Below are 18,492 nucleotides of genomic sequence, written 5' to 3'. Positions count from 1 at the left end.
ATTAGGTAACATGAGACTAATGATTTTGGCTGGAGGATCCACAGAAAAGCCCCAGTGGAGTGTGGAGGTTCCTTTCTCCACTCCTGCTCAGCGACCCTCAGTGGTACCTTGGCAGACGGCTGCAGGCAGTGCTCCAGGTCTTTGCCAGAAGGATCATCCGTGAAGAGGGCGAACCCCGACAGCTGCGGCTTCCTCATGACGATCCTCTGGTTCAGTGTGTTGAGGAACTCTTCAACTGTGGTGGAGCCGTCAAATCCCACCACCTGCAGAACACCGAGAACAAGAGGACACACGTGATGAAGAGGAGATGTATTTTATTTGATCTATTTATTTGATTTGGACAGAGCAGGTTAATAAACATCAGTATAAAAAACACTACTAGTTTATGAATCCACAAACTGTTTCTTCCTTATTTCATTATAGGCTGAATGGTGCAGAACCATTGACTATATATAAAAATGGATGTAGGCTCCAGGTTTAGTGGAGATAATGCAGAAGTGTCTGAAACCCGTATTCTATAGAATGACCAGCAGAGGGCAACTCCAGTGGTGGAGAAAAGAGGTCGATTTCTATAGAAGTCTGAGAAAATGATTCTACTTCGAACATTCAACCATGAGGGTAATATCCTCCAGGTACGGTAACTTCTGGTTTAAAGAAGAACCAAGATGGTGCTGGACATAACTCGACTCGAGTGAAGCGTCCATTCAAAGAGAATCTGCATCTTACTCAATGTGAGTGAGTTAAAAGTCAGTGCTACGACGAGCTTTTCAACTTCTACAACTTGTTGAATAGTTTTTTAAATAAGCTGATGTATCACTCATCACCATGAGAGCGGTGAAATAATGTCTCCTGGTGTTATTAACCACTATGTCGTGTTTAGCAGCATCTGATTCGCCCTCAGACTTTGGATGTTTAGTCCACAACAAGACGAGACGGGATGAGGGTGACGATGTGTCCGAATCCGTCCAAGTGAGACAGTAACAAGCAGGACACGTCTGCAGCTGCGAGCTACCTGATAGGTGTTGTTGGTGAAGTGCACTGGGATGCTGAACGGCAGTGAATGGTGGTAGGGGTTCCTCAGCAGGATGGAGACGATCTCCATACGTGAAGGTTTGGCCTCCCGCTCTCCGTTCTGCAGGGTTCGCTCCACGGACCTCTGGCAGTACACTGCGTACTTCCCCACCTCGCTCCTGTGTGGAGAAAACAGATGTCGGCAGGGGTATGAATAAGGGAGTATAAATGTAAACTGTTAAAGGGTTCAGTGAGTTTGTTAGTTCACCTTGGGTCAGCGTTGCGTTGTAGGTACTGTCTCAGGTACCAGAGGAAATGTTGTTGGGGGAGGAACAGAGCCACACACAGAGACAACAGCTGCCAGCACTGCAGGAGGAGGAGGAGGAGGAGGAGCAGGAGGAGGAGGAGGAGGTAAAAGGAGAAACACTTAAAATCACAGGATAACTGAGGCTCTACTCAGACCTGGTATCAACCTCCGTCCTGAGAGGTCCGATCCCGAGTGGACAGTGATAAGTTCTTCTCTTCACACCTGTTCACCTCCTGAATGTGTCTCATGTGACCACTTGTGATCAGAAAGTGCGTTCACATCTGTACTTAGCGCTGATGGATGTTAATACCATGCCTGAACTGGCTTTTTCATTATAATCGCAGAAACTCAATCCTTCACATTAACCAACCTGGATTTTGTAATCTCATTTGTCAAATAATTAAAGGCCCATATAAAAATAACTATATAAATGTTCCCTTCATCTGTATCTCTAACATCTTCAGCGTGCACCAGTCTGACCTGCGTGAGGGAGTAGTTGTGTGGCGTGCGGCCGTTGGTCTGCTTGATGAGCTGACAGAACATTTCGTTCTGCAGCTCCGGGTGGGTCAGGCACACTTGCAGAGTGTTCTGGGCCAGCGACGTGTGGTAGTCCACAGACGGAGACTCAACCAGCACGTTGATGAAGAGCTGACAGGACTGCAGAGGAAGGAAAAAGAAAGTTATTATTGTATTATTTAGTTTTTCAGTGTGATAACTGTACTTCACTGAGCTACCAGCAGGTGGAGGCAAACCAACACCAGGAAGAGGAAGCTGAACAATGTCAGTGAATTAAAAACACACTGAGTGATGATGATATTCAGAACAAACAGAAAGTATCATGGAGTTCAGTGAGTCCTCCAGTGTGAAGAAAGAAATGTGAACTTCATTGTTTTGTTTTCATTCACTGTGACGCTTGAAAACAAAGAACTAATTTAACAGTTCGTCTCTGTCAGATTCTCCAATAACTCAGAGACGCATGTCACCTCTATTCATGCTTTTTCTTTCATGTGTTCGGGTCTGTTTTTCACGGCCGGCTCCTCAAACTGAGAGCCGATCCATTCACCCTTCAATCCTACAGGCCTACTGTAGCCGAGCGGGCTGTGAAGCGTGAGTCGGGCAGCGTGGGGGCTTCTGGGTGGGCGCACCAGTGGCCACAGACTAGAAAAAGAAAAGGATCTGCCGTCTTTCTACAAGCTCTGATCCCGTTTCTCCGCCCCCATCCTGCAGCTTCCATATCCATGGCTGTCACCCTCTGAAGGCCCTGACCTCCCATGTCTCCTCTTCAAAGAGGGGTCCTTTCACACAGGCTGTAAACCAGGAGAAAGGTTAGCCTCAATCAGAGCAGATAATCAAGGCCATTATCTCTCTTCCACACTTTTAATGAGCCGGGGCCCCCGTCCTTGAGCTTTTGATCTGGTTTAGAGGAGGAGGGAGAAGAAGAAGAAGAAGAAGAAAAAGAAGAAGAAGAAAAAGAAGAAGAAGAAGAAGAAGAGGGCCACGGAGCGCATCCACGAGTGGAGGCGGATAAAGGAGGGGGGTTGTGGGGGTGGTGGCTGTGGTCGGGACAAACTGGAGGAGGCGGGATGACGTTTTGCACAGCCCCTCGCAGTGAGAGTGAGAGAGGGATTTAGTAATGAGGATGAAAGCAAGAGGAGAGTTGAAAGTAAGTGGGATGGAACAAAAGAGAGTGAGAGAGGGAAACGAGGCTGAGCGGTGGAGTGGCTGACCTTGAAAAGCTTGAGAGCTTCTGTCTGCAGAGCTTCAGAGGGCAGGGTGGTGAGAGGCGAGCGCAGACCCTCCTTACAAAAGCTCAAGGCCTCGCTCCTCCACAAGAAAGATTCTGGGAAAAGGAGGACACACATACACACACACACACATTTAAACCCACACAAACACATGCGCACACAGACAAACATAAAGATTGAGTTTCAAAGGTCTAATGACTCAACAGCTGACAGAAGTTCACACACAGCAGTGGTGCAGCCGTAAACAGTGTCTGCAGAGTGGATTAACACTGTCAAACTCTGTGGATCCAATAACACAGAGCAAGCTACCGAGGAGATTCATATCCACTCATAAAGGTTCATCCATCTTGTCTCAGTGTGTTAAAAATATAAGTGTTCAAACTCAGATCAAATGTTCATCAGCTTCATGTTGATCTTCTACACGTATCGATGAATTGTTATTTTCAACGTCTGCTTCGGGCAGTTTAAAAAATAGGACACGTGTGAATTGCTCTGGATTTTAATAAAATAAAATAATCATATTAACAAACAGAAGCTTTCTGCAGCCTGGACAACATCCGTTTGACTGGTTCTTCTAATTTACTAAATAAGGAGAGAAGGATGTTTTCAGACAGAAAAAGTTTCCCGTCCACATTTGAAGGACGCAGCTGGAGATTGTCCGAGTCAGACGGACATGACGTATAAATACAGGAATCACATGTTTTTGTTTACAGCACATCTACACTTATCGTTAAAGTTTACGTGTCTGTGGCAGGTTAGAAACATCACCAACACTAAGATGCTGATGATGTAACTGTTTTGAGCCCAGATGGAGACCTTTGTTTCCACTGATCTCCTGTCAGCTCAAAACCAAATTGCCCAAATATTACTAACAAATCAGTGATGACGTACTGATGCTAGAATACTGGTGAATCATGTTAACTGTAGAATAACGGTTTCTCACCTGGGTCTCCCTCTGCATCGAGGAGTTTACCAATCAGCTGCTCGTACTCCGTGCCCACCTTGAAGTTTGCACTGCTGCCGGCAGCTACAGTCAAGTGATACAACCACGTGTCCTGCGTAGAGTAAAACATTCACGTTAACGTACAGACCTGAAAAGAACAACGAGGCATTTATTAAAGATTAAAGTTTTCTGCTCCTGTACCTTCTCCTGCTTGGTGCCGATCAGCAGATACGTGGGACTCTGCTCTCTGGGCTGGACCACTAAGGTGCAGTGGGAGGAGAGGAAACCCCGGCTACCTGCTTCATAATCCTCGTCTGAATCACAGGAGCGATCCACCTCCTGCACCGACGCCTCGCGCATCTGCAGCTGACCCAGAGGCAACTGAAACGGGAAAGACAAAGTCTGTAAATATCAATTTGAGTAAACCAACCGCTACAGAGCATGTACGTACAAATCCTTTTTTTAAATAAGTCTCGATAACAACTATACAAATTAAAGACGTGTTTTGCGAACCTTGTCCTCCTGGTTGCGATAGTAGTAGAAGAATTTTCCAACCAGAGAACACCACACCAGCTTCGAGTGCCCGTGTTTGACCTGAAACAGACAGAACAGCAGACACACGAATGAGAAAAGCTTTCCAAGACTATCTGGCTATTTTTCAAGACAGTAGTAATATGAGATGTTTTTTCTTCTTCTTCTTCTTCTTCTCTTGTGCGTGTGCGCTCGTTGAAACTCCGACCAGAAAGTTTTTTTTTATTTAAACAGCTCGACAGATGTTAGTCAGGGAATTTCTGATTTCTGCATCTGACCAGCAGATGTCCCAGGAGTGTAGAGGGCGGGCGCCGTGCGTGTGCAAATCATTTAAAAAGCCATTTCGGTGACTTCAGCAACAGTTTAAAAATCCAAACTGGAGCTGTTCTCCTTCCAAAGAACAGAAACAAGTGATTCCTGTCGAATGAAAACAGTCCGACCACGCACCTCGGATTCCTCTGCTGCTTTCAGCTCCACGTCGTTAATCAGGAACTGCAGATGATAATTACACATCACTTTCTAATAGGGATTTCTTTTAGAGTTTTTGTAAATTAAAACAAACAGAGTGGGACGCCTTCACCATGAAACCAGCTGTGTATCTGTCTAATGGGGTCACTGGGGTTAACTGTGCCGAGAGGAACAACAGCCTCTGTCCGAACCGAGCTCGCGTCATAACCAGCAGATCAAAGATGACTCGCAGGAAGAGGATTGTGGGGGGGGGGTCGGCGAGAGGACGCAGGCTCCATCTTCTCTGCTTAAGGCCGTCAGTCATCTGTCAGAGACCCATCACACACACCTGTCAACTGTTTAAGTGTCTTAACTTCACCGACAGACAAAGAGACAGAGCTCGGTGGAATTCCAGCAGCTCGGCTCTTATCGCCGTGTCCCAATGCGAAAATGGTTTTAAAGAATCTGCCTCAAGAGCGCTCTGTCAACCCCACCCTTCCCCCCCACCGCAGTGACAGGCACTTCCATGTCTGTCTGAAAGAGGACGATAGGCCTGAAAATGAGCTATTTCTGGCATCTTCTTCAGGGAGAGAGCGTGGCTGACCTGAACCCCAGGGGGTAAACATGGACCTAAGACATTTTAAATTGATCGGGTTTAATTTTTACTGTATAAGTCTCTCACTATTTTTTTTCGTGGCCATTAAACTGAACAATCTTTCAACAAACAACCAATTTTAAGATGTCAACTTGTATTATTAATTTATCTTATATTAACGTATCATTATAGACCCAATCAATTACCAGTAAAACAATCACCCGATTACTCAATAGTGAAACTGTTTGTTGCAGTACTACTACTACTACTACTAATAATAATAATAATAAAAATAATAATAATAATAAAATCATTAACATTTAATATTACAAAGAAATACTTTAATAAGTTAGAATATGAAGATATAGCCAGTAGCTTAAATTAGTTCGTGTTAGAATAAAGACTAGAAACTAGGGACAGAAACCTGCCTGGTTCTATTCAAAGGAAACAACATCTACCTCTAAAGTTCCCCAATTAACATCTAGTTTATTTAAATTTGCACAAAAACAAAGTATTAAAAACTGCTCCTGTCTCTACCTGCACATTTAGCTGAATAGACACAACTGTTGTTCTGATTCAAGTCGGTAATGAAGCAAATAAGTTAATTTACAGAAATGTCAAACTATCCCATAGAGATTTGAAGAAGTTTAAATGTCACATTCTGGGTCCTGACCTTTGTGAGCCAACCTCTCGAGGTGGGCTTGGTCGTGGTCTCCACGGTAACTGGGCTGCTGGCCTGGACCTTGAGTATGTTCTGCAGGACCCTGATCCACTCCTCCAGGATGTTGGGTGAGTCCGCGGTCAGATAGAAGGTCTTCTTCTCCGTAATCAACTGATGAGACGAAAAGGCAGAATTATGGGAAAAATACTAAGCCAGGCTGACTGAGATAGCATCATGATGTCAGAGGAGATCAGAATCAGCTTCCAGAGAGCCAGGAAAACATTCCAGTCCAATGCTACACCTGATGTCATCTTAAGCTGCTCCTCTGGTATGCAGCAGTAAAGCTCTGCAGTGATACAGCGCTGTAATAAGTCTGCTGGTGCATGTGCACTCACAGCTGTCTTTGACCAGTTTCTATAATACCACACTCTTTTTCAAATTGTAGATCTGTAAATATTGAACTACCATTTCAATTCTTTGCAGAGCTTGTAGGATAAATTGAGAACAAGATACAGTTTAATTTCCACTTACTTGAAATGTCTGTGCACCTTCTCCACGGACTATACTGCAGAATGAGTTGAGTTCGATCTGACCCTGAGGTTTCCTGATCACGTCACTCTGAAAACACATTGACGCACAAAAAAGGTTTAATTTCTGTCCAAAATCTCAACAGAAAGTACAACCGCAGTGAAGAGAGGCGCATTAAGGTGCATGGTGGGTAGCTGGTGACCAGGCGTTAACGTGGTTCTAGTGATGATACTTGATTTGACCCACAGGCCGAGTGGAGGAAATATTCCTGCAATGTTTTCTGTGCAGACAGTAAAACCTTAGAAGGAGGCAGGCAGGCCGGCTCACAGCAGAAACACTCACAGGAGATTTGTAGTAGAGGATCTCCCCATTCCTGAGGATGAACCAGCGACGCTTCCAGGCTTTCACCTGACTGCCCATCTTCAGCAGGTAGCCAGACTTCTCCAGCATCTCCTACAGACACACAAGGCACAGACACATTTTACCAGGGCGGCTTCAGCTCAAACTAAATGTAGCAAAACATTTATTCTAATGTAAAGTGTGATGCGTTGAACAACTACGGTCTTGCAACTACAGCAGCTGAGGAGGCCATTCTCAGAGGAAGGTGACAGGAGTTTAAATATATGCTTTTTGAATTCAGGTAAGAACCCATTCAATTGAATGTAGGTGCAGATCAGGATCAGGGGGCAGATCCAGGAATTTCACTTTCTTTAACATTGTGAGATATGACGTTATTCAACATTTTCACGGGGGATAATTAATGGATCTTGATAAAAAAAAAAGGGGGACTGATATTTACGAGTGTGTGTAATTTGGTGCAGCACAACGGAAAACTGAAAAAGCATCATATGCCATAGCATTAAAGCACCTATGAGTAATATATATATATATATATCTATATGTTACTCATAGAAACAAGTAAATCTATATGTAATATTCAACATAAAAACTGTTGTTTGACCATCTCCAGTGTTTCATCTTAGATTTTCCCGGCGATGTGCTTCGTCAGTACTCACAGGCCCGGTGCTTTCACAGGAGTAGGACGAGGTCCGCTGGACTTTGTGTTCTGGTTCTGAGTAATCACTGTCCAGGGAGTAGGCATCAGGGGGAATGGCGTAGTCGCTCTCTGAGCTTATGGAGGACATGGACACGCCTTCGTGAAGAGAAGATTATTATATTACAAAAAGGAAAAAGTGCTGGATGAGGCTGAGGGGGAAGAAAAAGCACAGGAAATAAATTATACACATCTTGATTGAGAGCCAGCACGCAACAGGCGGTAGAAGACAGAAGGCTCGTAAATTGAAAATCCAGCCTCTTACACAACGGTGTGTGATGTTCAATGCATTCCAGCAGTTACTGTATGTGAGTTTCAGAGTTGAATATCTGCAGTCACTGAAGGTTACCGTGTGTACTTCACATTCCCTTGAACTGCATCATCTACTTTTTCTCCAATTAATCATTTCCAGTGTGTCCTGGTACTTCCCATGCTCACAGTGCAGCATCTGGTAACTGCATACTGTTGTGCTGAGTAGAAAGAAAGTAGTACTTGTGCTGAATTTCTCTGTGTCTGTGTGATACATTTGGGGGCAGAATGGTTTACTTGCTAATTATTATCACGAGTCTATGTTCTGCTGTCAGACTAGACTGCAGTTTTGTTGAGTGAAAGTGTTCAAAAATAGTTTTTATTGAATTCCTAGATCTAAAACTTCTCTTGTCGACAAGCACTGACAAAAGACAAGTTCTTGGAAGGTTGGCGTTTTAGAGGCACGCGTTTTTTATAACGCTGACTGCATTGAATCTGCGATCGTCACCTCTCTTGACGGCACGTGGGCTGCCGGGGACGCTGCCCTTCCTCTCTGGGCTCAGAATGGACGTCCGTAAACTGGCCAGAGAGCTGCTGTCGTCCTCTGACCCGGAGTCGTCATCCGGTAGAGGTACACTGCTGATCTGAGTGGCTTTCTGGAACATGCAAGTGAAGGAGCATGGTAAAACACAAACTGATAGGTCTGACAAGCACAGATCTGGTCTCACAATCAACCCTCAGTAAGAAAGAACATTTCACTCACCCCTTTCAGTGTGGTGTAGACTGGAACATTAATATTCTTATAGATCAACTGGGTGAACGGACCTGCCGCTGGATACTGGGGTAAGTTGGACCCTGCAACATAAACAGGAAAACAGTTATTCAAAATTAAGAGCATTGCACAGCTTACTGCTTAAAGCGATGTAAGTATCGCTAAACAGCGGCCACTGTGGCCACAAGTGGTATTTACTGTAAAATGCTAAACGCTACGTTGTGCAACAGTGACACAGGAAGAGGCTGAATTTGCCATTCCTGAAATGTAAAGTTCACTTATATCAGTTAAGTAATCCGCTGGTTATAACCAGTATATAAAGTGACATGACAGCTCCCCTGGTGGAAGGCTGCAGTATAGGTTATAAACCCCACCTTCTCCATGTTAGTGGACGGAACATGGACCAAATAAAGAGTCAAAGTAAACGCCAAGTACATTCTTCCAAACAGGGTTTCTGTCATTTGAGGTAGTTCTTATGTCTCTGGTGTTTGTTCAGATGTTATTTTTTTCTGGTCAGTTTGGTTTTAATTTGTTATTTCATGGTTTAAAAACTGGGTGAAATGTCACGTTTGACGTATCCAGGATAATCTAGGTTTCTTTTTTGCTCAGTGAAAGAAGGTGCAGACGCGTCATCCATCTTTATTTACAGTCTATCGTCACACAGATCAGGCTGCAGCTGCATGTGGAACTGAACAAAGGTGCATTTTATTACATGCGTATTTGAAACAGCACAAAAGCTTTTGAAGTAACTGATGGTGGAAAAAAAAAATCAAAGTACAACTCGTCTGTGGTATTTACAGTTTGTGCTTTGAGCCCGACGCACCTCGAGGCCCAAACATGAGAGGAAGCTGTTTAAGCTGAACAAGCTATAACTTCATCCACATCAGCCTTTTGGCAGCCGGCTCCGTGTACCTGGCAGAACCTGGAAATTCAATCGTCAGGGAGCTGTCAACCCTCGCTGTCTGCAGCCTGACAAAATGGATGATGTCGGGACCGAGAGCGCGGCGGTAATTACACCCAGACCTCATCCTTTCATTGTGGCTGATTAAAAAGCAGCGTCTGAAACCTCCGCCCTCCCATTTTCTTCTTCAGCTCTGCAAATAGCTCACATCTGCACAGGTGTGTGGGGCCTCGAGCCAGAGGAAGTGACATCAAAAGGCAGGAATGACAGATCCACGCCGACCACACTCGCCCCCCCACAGCAGCTTAAGCATCAGCTGAATGACATGTTGCTTCACAGCACTGACTCATCTCCCACACTGCAAGCTACACCACCCAGGCTTTGACACACACACACACACACACACACACACACACACACACACACACACACACACACACACACACACACACACACACACACACACACACACACACACACACACACACACACACACACACACACACAGATGGAGGAGCACACACTCAGCAAAGACCGCTTTTTACTGTCTTCCTCACTCCACTGCAGAGAACAGAACCAGGTTTTGAAAGCTTCTCTGGAGTCACAGAAGTTAGAAAGTGTAGTGGTTGCATGGTTTCTTGTTTCTGGCTGCAGGGGACTCACCTCGTCCGGGGCCCCTGGCTCCAGGACTGGCCTCTGAAACTCTCATTCCTGACTTCGCCACAGCATAGATACGACTCTCCTGCAGCAGAACAGTCAGACATTGCCTGTTTTTAGTCTTTGTGCTCTGCTAGGCTAACCAGCTGCTATTAACTGTAAGATCAGCAACAATTGTATCATGTAAACCTCAGAAAGAAAGCAAATACAATTCACTTCCAAAATGTCAAACTACTCATTTAATCTCTTGTGGTTTCTTAGCTTTGAGCAGTGACTCAAACAAAAACACAATGAATCGGAATTAACTGCTAAATACAGTAAAAATGCAGAAGTTGAATTGATAAGTCTGATCTCTCGTACCCATGAAGGGAAGCGATGTAAAGGAGGTGTTGGCGGCTTGAGAATTTCCAGCTCCTCTGCAAGCCCCACGAAGGAGACTCCATCCCGGCAAGACTCCTCTGATCCCGACCCCTCCACCACCCCGTCCATGCTCTCAGGAAGCCCGTCGTCTATGTCCGTTTCTTCCACCACCTGAGAGAAGGGCGAGGTGCTGGCGCCGCTGCTCTTCAGAGTGGAGGAGGTGGAGGACGGGGTCATGATGTCGATGCTGACGTTGAGGTGGTGGAGTCTGTCCAGGCTGGGCTGCGGCTGGCTGTAGTGCTTCTTCACCAGCTGGATGCTGTCTCTGGGGGTGAGCGGAGTTCGTACTTTGGGTAACGTCATGCTGGTGCCTGACAGGTGGACCAGAGGCTGGGGAGGATTGGGGAAGGGGTTATTGGTGGATGGGGAGCGCGACAGAAGTGGGCTTTTGGGTGTTATACCGAGGGACGACTCCAGGGAGCTCGGTCCGTGGGCCATCTCGTAAGCGGAGGATGAAGACGAAGAGGACGAGGACGAGTGAAGACACTGAGAGCGGAACTTGCTGTTGAGCTCGTCAGAGGAGTTGTCTCTGTCTGAGCATCCAGACGGACCCTCAGAGGACACTGGGAGCTCTGGTCTATTGATGGAAACAGGGCTGCTGGGCCCCTCCCTGCCCCGACCCTGAGAGAGAGCATCATGGGCCGCAAGGTCCCCGAGACAAATCCCTGCACTGAGCTGCTCGAGAGGCCGTTTCACATCTGGAGGAGAGTAAAGAAAACAAAGAAAACATTATGTTAAATAAACATCTAACTGAAAATCCCTGTTGAACAATCATAGATAAATGGCTAAATATACCATATAACTACTTTTGTCTTTTGTATTAGTCACCGTTATTATAATAGAATCAAAAATCAAAACTAAATTCCCCGCCCTCACCACAAATGAACAGAACAAGATTTGGAAAATACTGTTTAGACGCATAATCAGACTCAAGTTCCTTCAATCATTACTGGTTCTGCTCCCGTCATGTTATCAGACCAGTTTGAGTTATTGCTACAAAAGCTTCTTGTCATCGACCCCAGGATAAAATAAACTGAAGGCACCGCACCTGTTGGCGACATCTTGATATTAGAAGCGGGCCCACGAGGACCCGTCTGTCTCCAGCTGTCCTCCAGGGCCGGTGGTGTGCCAGGGCAGCTGGGAGGAAACAGAGGGCTGCTGGGCACCAGGTGGGTGTCAGTTATAGGGGAGGTGGCCGGAGATCCTGAGGACGCAGGTTTCTCTAAGAGAGCTGGAGGAGAAACACAACACCAGTAATCTATCAGTAGTTAATCTGATTAATTCTGTACTTGTTTACACGACCTTTCATTGTACTACTGGTAACTAAATGCTCTTATTGAGCTGGTGACAGTAAGACACATTGAATACCAGTGTTTTCTCTATTACAAGCAAAAGATATAAGACATACAATTCCCTCATACGAGGACACATGAGTCCATCCTTTAAAGGAGATATAAGAAGCTTCTTTTAACCTTTTCTTTCCTCTAGTATGTATAAAGGCTTTTTATGTATGAAAAAGTTCTGCAAAGTCAGCGGTAAAGGAAAACTCCTGAAACTCCTCGTCAGTACTTCCAGGATCATGTGACATTATTATTCCCGTATGCCAACATTTCCTACATGCACCAGAAGTGATTGACCAATCACAAAAGAGTTGGCCAGAGCAGACTGGGCTTTATGGGTAGGGGGGGGGGGTCTTACAGAGACAGGAGCTAAATCCATGTGTTTCAGAAAGAGGCTAAAAAGAGGAGCTGCAGCAAAGGGCAGCATGAGGAAAGTTTCCTGAACATTAGAGCACGTAAACCTTTTCAAGTAATAACACAAATCGAACTTATGGACCTGAATATGAACAGAATCTGTCTCCTCCGGCAGCAGCAGTACTCACATTGAAGTTTGACCTGCAGCAACATTATCTGCTCTGTCTGCTTCAAGTTGGACATTTTCAGCTGCTGGTTCTCCTGCTCCATCTGCAACGAGGTCAATATATTTGATATAACACAAGCCAGAGTACGTGGAATCATCTGTATACACTAGATATTCTGAAAAAGTTAAGGAGCAAAGGAGAAGTTTATTTTGTGCCCTGATCTTAAAACTGCTTGATTTCAAAAGATGCACAGGTTGTCATCTATAAATATGCTTTTTTAAAATTCTCCAAAACATTACAAATAAAGTGTAAGCTGTATATAACACACTTTTAATCATAAGCATCCCTTGTTGCCACAGTGAGTCTCTGGCTTTCCCCAGAGGCTCAGGGTGTATCTGTACATGTGTGAGTTTACCTCTCGGAGCTTGAAGGTGACCCAGTCCTTAATCTTTGCAGCCTTTTCCTCAATCACCTTTGCCTCCTGGGCCCTGACTATGATCTGCAGTCAGAGAAACCATCACTTCAACCTACATTTCATGAACATAGATGGACATTTCTGCTCTTTATCAGATGGCTCCATCCATACCTGTTTTTCCAGCTGCATCTCTAATCTCTTTATCGCAGCATCTTTCTGCTGAACCTGACTGGTCAGCTCTTGGTACTTTCTGTACAGCGAATTCTCTGATTCGCTGGTTTGTATGTTCGCAGACTTCAGCTTTTCCTCCATGACATGTATCTGAAATGAATAATTAGAGGAGTGAATGCACACGCGCGGCCAAAAAGGCAGCTCCGATTTGCACGGTTCATTAAATGTTGATGGGCGGCAGACGAAGCCAAGAAGAAAACTTGGAGGATACTTTTTACCAGCTGCAACAAGAACATAAAAGCTGTCTACGCCTTTAGGTATTTTTCTCTTGAACAAAGGGCAGGATTAAATTACCACCTACAGTAAACACCTGAAACAACCAGTGATGACAGCAAATCTGAGATTAAACAGTGAGAGACAGAGTGAATGTGATATGTATGAGGTTTCCCATCTCTCCTTTTGCTGAGTCACAAACTGAATAATTAGAGGTTAGGACCCAAACAAAACACAAATCTGACTTATTATATGATGTAATGCATCACAAAACAGCTACGTCAGTGTTGAGCACAAAGTTTATTCCTAAAGTTTTAAGAAAACCAAATTAACTCAAGATTAATATCATGTCTTTTTCTCAAGTTTTCCACCACAAATCATAGTTTTCACATCAGATCGACGGATCAAGCACAAACTGTGAGATGCAGCTGAAAGCTCCAGAAAAACCCAGAAAGTGGACTTTGAGTTTTGAGTTGAGTTTGTTAAATGTGCAGGAGTGTTTTCAATAACGTTTGAATCACAATGTATTGATAATAAAATTGTAGTAACCAAAGTAATTGACGATATCTGACTTAACAAGGCCAAGAACTGAACCATATTATCTAAATCAATTTATCTAAAAATGGACTTGAAATGTAATAATCCTTTACTGTAAATGATGTGTGAATATGTTCACAGTAGATATGTTGAACCAGGATATTGGTCTGTGGGGTTTATAATGGACAGTTGGGTTTGGAACTCACACATGAGTTTCCTAACCTCAGACTTTGTTTACATCTGTATAATTGTCTGAGTGACACAGATCCCTGATCCTGTTACAAATTATGATTATAACTGTGATAATAACCCCAAGTTTTAACAGTCTAATCGTCATTTTAATTGGTGTATATATTTATCTAAGGGTTGTTGTATAGGGACAAGTATATTCTATTAACAAATGCCACATATCATGAGATGACATATATATTAAATAGAATAAAAGTCCCAAAACAGTAAGTAAAAGTAACATTCTAGCAGTTTGTGTTGAGGAGGATGAGAACTGCTCCTCTACCTGTTTCTCAGCGCTCTCAGCTCGCTGGTCGGACTCCAGCACCCTCTGCTCCAGCTCCAGCATCTGTGACAGACACACAACAGGTTACCATGGTTTTAAACAGGGTTCAGTCGGTCTCTGTATGGGATGCCGGGGTTAGGGGGTGGGGGGGGGTCGCCACGGGAAAGTCCTGAGCTCTAAATAACTCCTAAAAGCTGGAGGTGGACCCCCGCTGCACCACAATAGTTACTTTAATACACTCACACCTCAAAACTACAGGTTGTGGCAAGACATGTCCTGTAACCTGCTAGGAAAGGACCCATTAGACAGACAGACCACCAAGCCAGGAGCCACACACACACTTAGATACACTTAGTCCTTAACAATCACTATTGCTGTAGGGGAGACATTTAAAAACCTAATGTACTGGGAAGTTTTAAAAGTGGTGTCGTTGGGAAAGCAGCTCTAATCAAGAAAAAAGCCTCGATAAAAGTTGTTGAGAAAGAAAAATGAAATTCAGAGAGAAAGTTCTTCTGTATAATCAGCGAGGCCCTCGGAGGAGGCTGCTCAAACAGCAGTGTGACAGAAGAATGCTCGTGTGTGTGTGCACAAGCTTGCGTCACCTTTTGTGCAAGCATGCATGCTCATGCTTCCAAAGGCAAACACTGCCCATCCTGCAAGTATCTCCTCTCCCTCATGAACGCACAGAAAATACCCCCAAACTGTTTCAGGATGCCCTTTCCTCCGAGTTCAGTGACCCAGCTGAAAGCAGAGCAAATATACTAATGGATCCAATCTGCTTGGGAGATGAATTTGAATTCCAGCCGTCATCTTTGTTCCTTTGTCTTCCCCTCGGCCCGTCTCGTCACCACCATAAAGGTCCCCCTCGTTCCCAGAATCCACCACTCACAATATTTGAATACTTCCTCGCAGCCAGATTAACACCCACTAAATCCAGAGCACATCTGCAGGGGGAGGCATGGGGCGGAGGCTGATGGTTAGCGGTTGGATGACTCCTCACCTCGAGGTCAAGAGCTTCTGTTGTGAGTCAAAGGTTTTACCGGGTTTGAGCCGGAGAAGAGCAAACAGCATTTGTTCTCCACGCAAGAAAGAAGAAGAAGGGGAACGGGCCGGCGAGCACTTTAGGTGAGTTTAAAGCTCCTCAGAGGTCACAGAGTTGAACAGATGTGAAAGAAGCGGTCATCAGAAGAAGCCATCAAGCTGCCACAAGCCAATCAGAGGCCAAGTTAGAGGTCAGGAGGTGGAGGAGGGGGTCTCTTCATTTCTAAAGTGTGAGCTCACCAACGCTGTGAGTGAAAAACAGCAGCCTGAAAAGAGTGTCTGTACAATGAGTGAGGCCTAAAGTCATAAATTAAAGGGTTAATTCACCCAAAAATGAAAATTCACTCGTTATCCTTCGCCTGTGGATCACAGCCGACATTTAGGTTAAAAACATGGTGTAAATGACGCTGTTTCTAGTCGATTATGAATGTCGGGGCTTACGGACACTTGGATGACACCACAGGAGCAGTTTTTATACTTATTTATACACATGTCTTTATCTTTATATTAGAAAGAGGCTGACTGAGATTTGAACCTATAGATCAAATGTACTGGTGACTTTTTGTTTTAATTTCATGTTCTTTTCTTCTTATTTTTAAATCATTCAGCCTCTGAAAATCTCATGGTCATTGTTTAATCCTATTTGTACACATAAGTCACAGATGGTATCATTTTAAAGAGTAGAGCAAGTGAAAGAGGAGAAATCCAAACCTGGTGTCACTGAGTTCTCCACCTGCCTCCAGACTTTAATCATTAACACCTGAATGTGATGGTTAGTAATGACTCCAGTTCAATCATTAAATGTTAGAACCACTGGTCTAAAGAGGAGAGTAAGAACAGATGAATGAAAGAGAAAATGAAAGAGTGAAATCAGGGCATGTATACACACACATGGAGTGTAATCCCTATAACTCCATGATTATCTATTAAATGGTTTTTAATCATTAGAGAAAGGAGGTGGACATTTTCAAGAAGTCTCTTTCATGGAAAAGCCAAAAGGCCTGAATGCATCAAACACAGACTTCAGCACTTGAGCCATTAAAAAGAAGCTGATCCAGACAAATCCCATCACGAAAATAAATATTTAGAAGCAGAAATGTGAACTCGCTGATCTCTGCAGTTTCTCCTCCCTGACTGAAACTGACTCACTGGCCTGAGTCAAATTACTGTGTTTTGCTCCTCGGGCCACGTGAGGCTCATGGAAGAGATTAATCTAATTTGTCCAATATTAGATTAGCTGAGTAATGAAAAGGAAACCTTGAAGTGGGAATACCTTCCAATTTAAAAATTCCTCTGAATATGTTTTTTTCTTCTTCTAGAATCTGGGAAAGTAAATTAAACATCTAGACCAAAAGATTCTGGATTTAATTCCACACAAAGCTCTGAATCCCAACTGTCTCGACGAGGATTTTGACATCAAACCATTCTCATCTCTGGGAAACTCTTCTCTGGGAACTTGTTGTTTACTGGATTCGGGGCGTTTTTTATCTGTTGTAGATACTGTCTGATATTAGTTGAGTAGCTGTTACTGTAAATACATTATTATCTTGTCTGTCTGGATCATGGAATCTTGTGCAGTGTTAGTTTATTCTGCTTTTAAGCTTTTTATATATCCCTAAATTATCGTTTTTAGCCATGATGGCACTATGGCAGCATTCTGCTCCAAGTCCACCACTTTCAGTCAAGACAGAAATATCTCAACGACTAATGGACAATGACATTTTGTACAAGTCTTTCATGGTCCCCAGAGGATGAATCCTGCTAAATACAGTGACCCCAAGACTTTGCTTCTGTTGCCGACTACAGGTCAAACTTTTGACGCCATTTTGACCCGGCCTGTGCAATCAAAATAGCAATGAATAACTAATTACACTCAAACATACTTCAGTATGATAAGAACAACCCAAAATGACAGAAACCCTCTTTGAGAAAAAAATATTTGGTTTGGTCCATGTCCCGTCTGGTAACATGGAGGGGACGGTGTTCATGACTTATACTGCAGCTTCACTTTTGGGGAGCGGTCATGTTTCTCTTAATATGCAGTTTATGGTCTCGACTAATCTCTCCAAGTCAATCAAATCCAACCAGAAAACTCAAACTTCAATTTGTAACGTCAACAGATGGAAACCTTCAGCCCTTCAAAACTGCAAAGTTGCGTCTCATCTCTGCCAAAACCAAACCAGTCACTTTTCTTTTCTGTACGTTTCGGTTTTTATGAGAAGCCGACAACTGACAGCTGCTGTTACACTTTCCCAATCCACAGTAAAAACACAAACTAATTCTTAAATGGAGTAATCGTCCTGTTTCACTCCACACAAGGCAAACAGGGCATCTCCTACTCTCTCTCTCTCTCTCTCTCTCTCTCTCTCTCCCTCTCTTCTCTCCTTCACTCGCAGCCTCTGGAGATAAACGCCATGTCACAGGCAACCACATCAGCTTCTTGCTCCTTCATGTTTTTCCATACCAAAGTGGGTCAATGCGTAAAACACTCCTAACTTGGCAAGAGAGGGGATGAAGAGTGTGAAGCAGTCTTTCCAAACAGCAATAACATGACGGAATGGTAGTCACTCAGCAGCACCAAACCCCCCCCCCCCCCAACCCACACACACACACACACACACCAAAAAGACCTCAGAAAAACACACTCAGCAGGAGCAGCAGCAGCAGCAGCACGGGCCTCCACTTAAACCCGGCTCGGCTCAGCGCTCGGTGTGTTTGCGTCGGAGTGTGTGAACGTGTGTGTGAGAGACGGAGGGAAAGAGAAAGTGACAGACCGATCAGACCATTAAGAGAAATGCTTCTCCTATTCTTGGCATCGTGGCCAAAAAGAACATTTAACCATAAATATTATGTATGATC

The 18,492-nt window shown here is 44.2% G+C and overlaps 1 protein-coding gene across 2 annotated transcripts in view; it reads right to left on the bottom strand.

The window, feature by feature from the left end:
• The window catches only part of plekhh1 (pleckstrin homology domain containing, family H (with MyTH4 domain) member 1), a 29,860-nt gene that overhangs the window by 4,074 nt on the left and 7,294 nt on the right, over positions 1-18,492 (bottom strand). For both annotated transcript variants that reach the window (XM_034576047.1, XM_034576049.1), the window contains exons 3-23: positions 14,593-14,655; positions 13,269-13,418; positions 13,098-13,181; positions 12,704-12,785; positions 11,870-12,052; positions 10,762-11,519; positions 10,408-10,486; positions 8,835-8,926; positions 8,580-8,727; positions 7,785-7,921; positions 7,111-7,221; positions 6,772-6,858; positions 6,253-6,411; positions 4,520-4,600; positions 4,208-4,387; positions 4,007-4,118; positions 3,046-3,158; positions 1,799-1,975; positions 1,280-1,377; positions 1,013-1,190; positions 108-263 (exon numbers count right to left, since the gene is read on the bottom strand). In XM_034576047.1, the coding sequence (XP_034431938.1) occupies positions 108-263; positions 1,013-1,190; positions 1,280-1,377; positions 1,799-1,975; positions 3,046-3,158; positions 4,007-4,118; positions 4,208-4,387; positions 4,520-4,600; positions 6,253-6,411; positions 6,772-6,858; positions 7,111-7,221; positions 7,785-7,921; positions 8,580-8,727; positions 8,835-8,926; positions 10,408-10,486; positions 10,762-11,519; positions 11,870-12,052; positions 12,704-12,785; positions 13,098-13,181; positions 13,269-13,418; positions 14,593-14,655 (3,228 nt within the window). The remainder of the gene's footprint in view (positions 1-107; positions 264-1,012; positions 1,191-1,279; positions 1,378-1,798; positions 1,976-3,045; positions 3,159-4,006; positions 4,119-4,207; positions 4,388-4,519; positions 4,601-6,252; positions 6,412-6,771; positions 6,859-7,110; positions 7,222-7,784; positions 7,922-8,579; positions 8,728-8,834; positions 8,927-10,407; positions 10,487-10,761; positions 11,520-11,869; positions 12,053-12,703; positions 12,786-13,097; positions 13,182-13,268; positions 13,419-14,592; positions 14,656-18,492) is intronic.

This window comes from Hippoglossus hippoglossus, chromosome 22 (assembly GCF_009819705.1).
Source record: "Hippoglossus hippoglossus isolate fHipHip1 chromosome 22, fHipHip1.pri, whole genome shotgun sequence".
Classification (NCBI taxonomy): domain Eukaryota; kingdom Metazoa; phylum Chordata; class Actinopteri; order Pleuronectiformes; family Pleuronectidae; genus Hippoglossus; species Hippoglossus hippoglossus.
The sequence above is the reverse complement of the archived record's forward strand: the minus strand, read 5'-3'. Positions and strand labels throughout refer to the sequence as shown.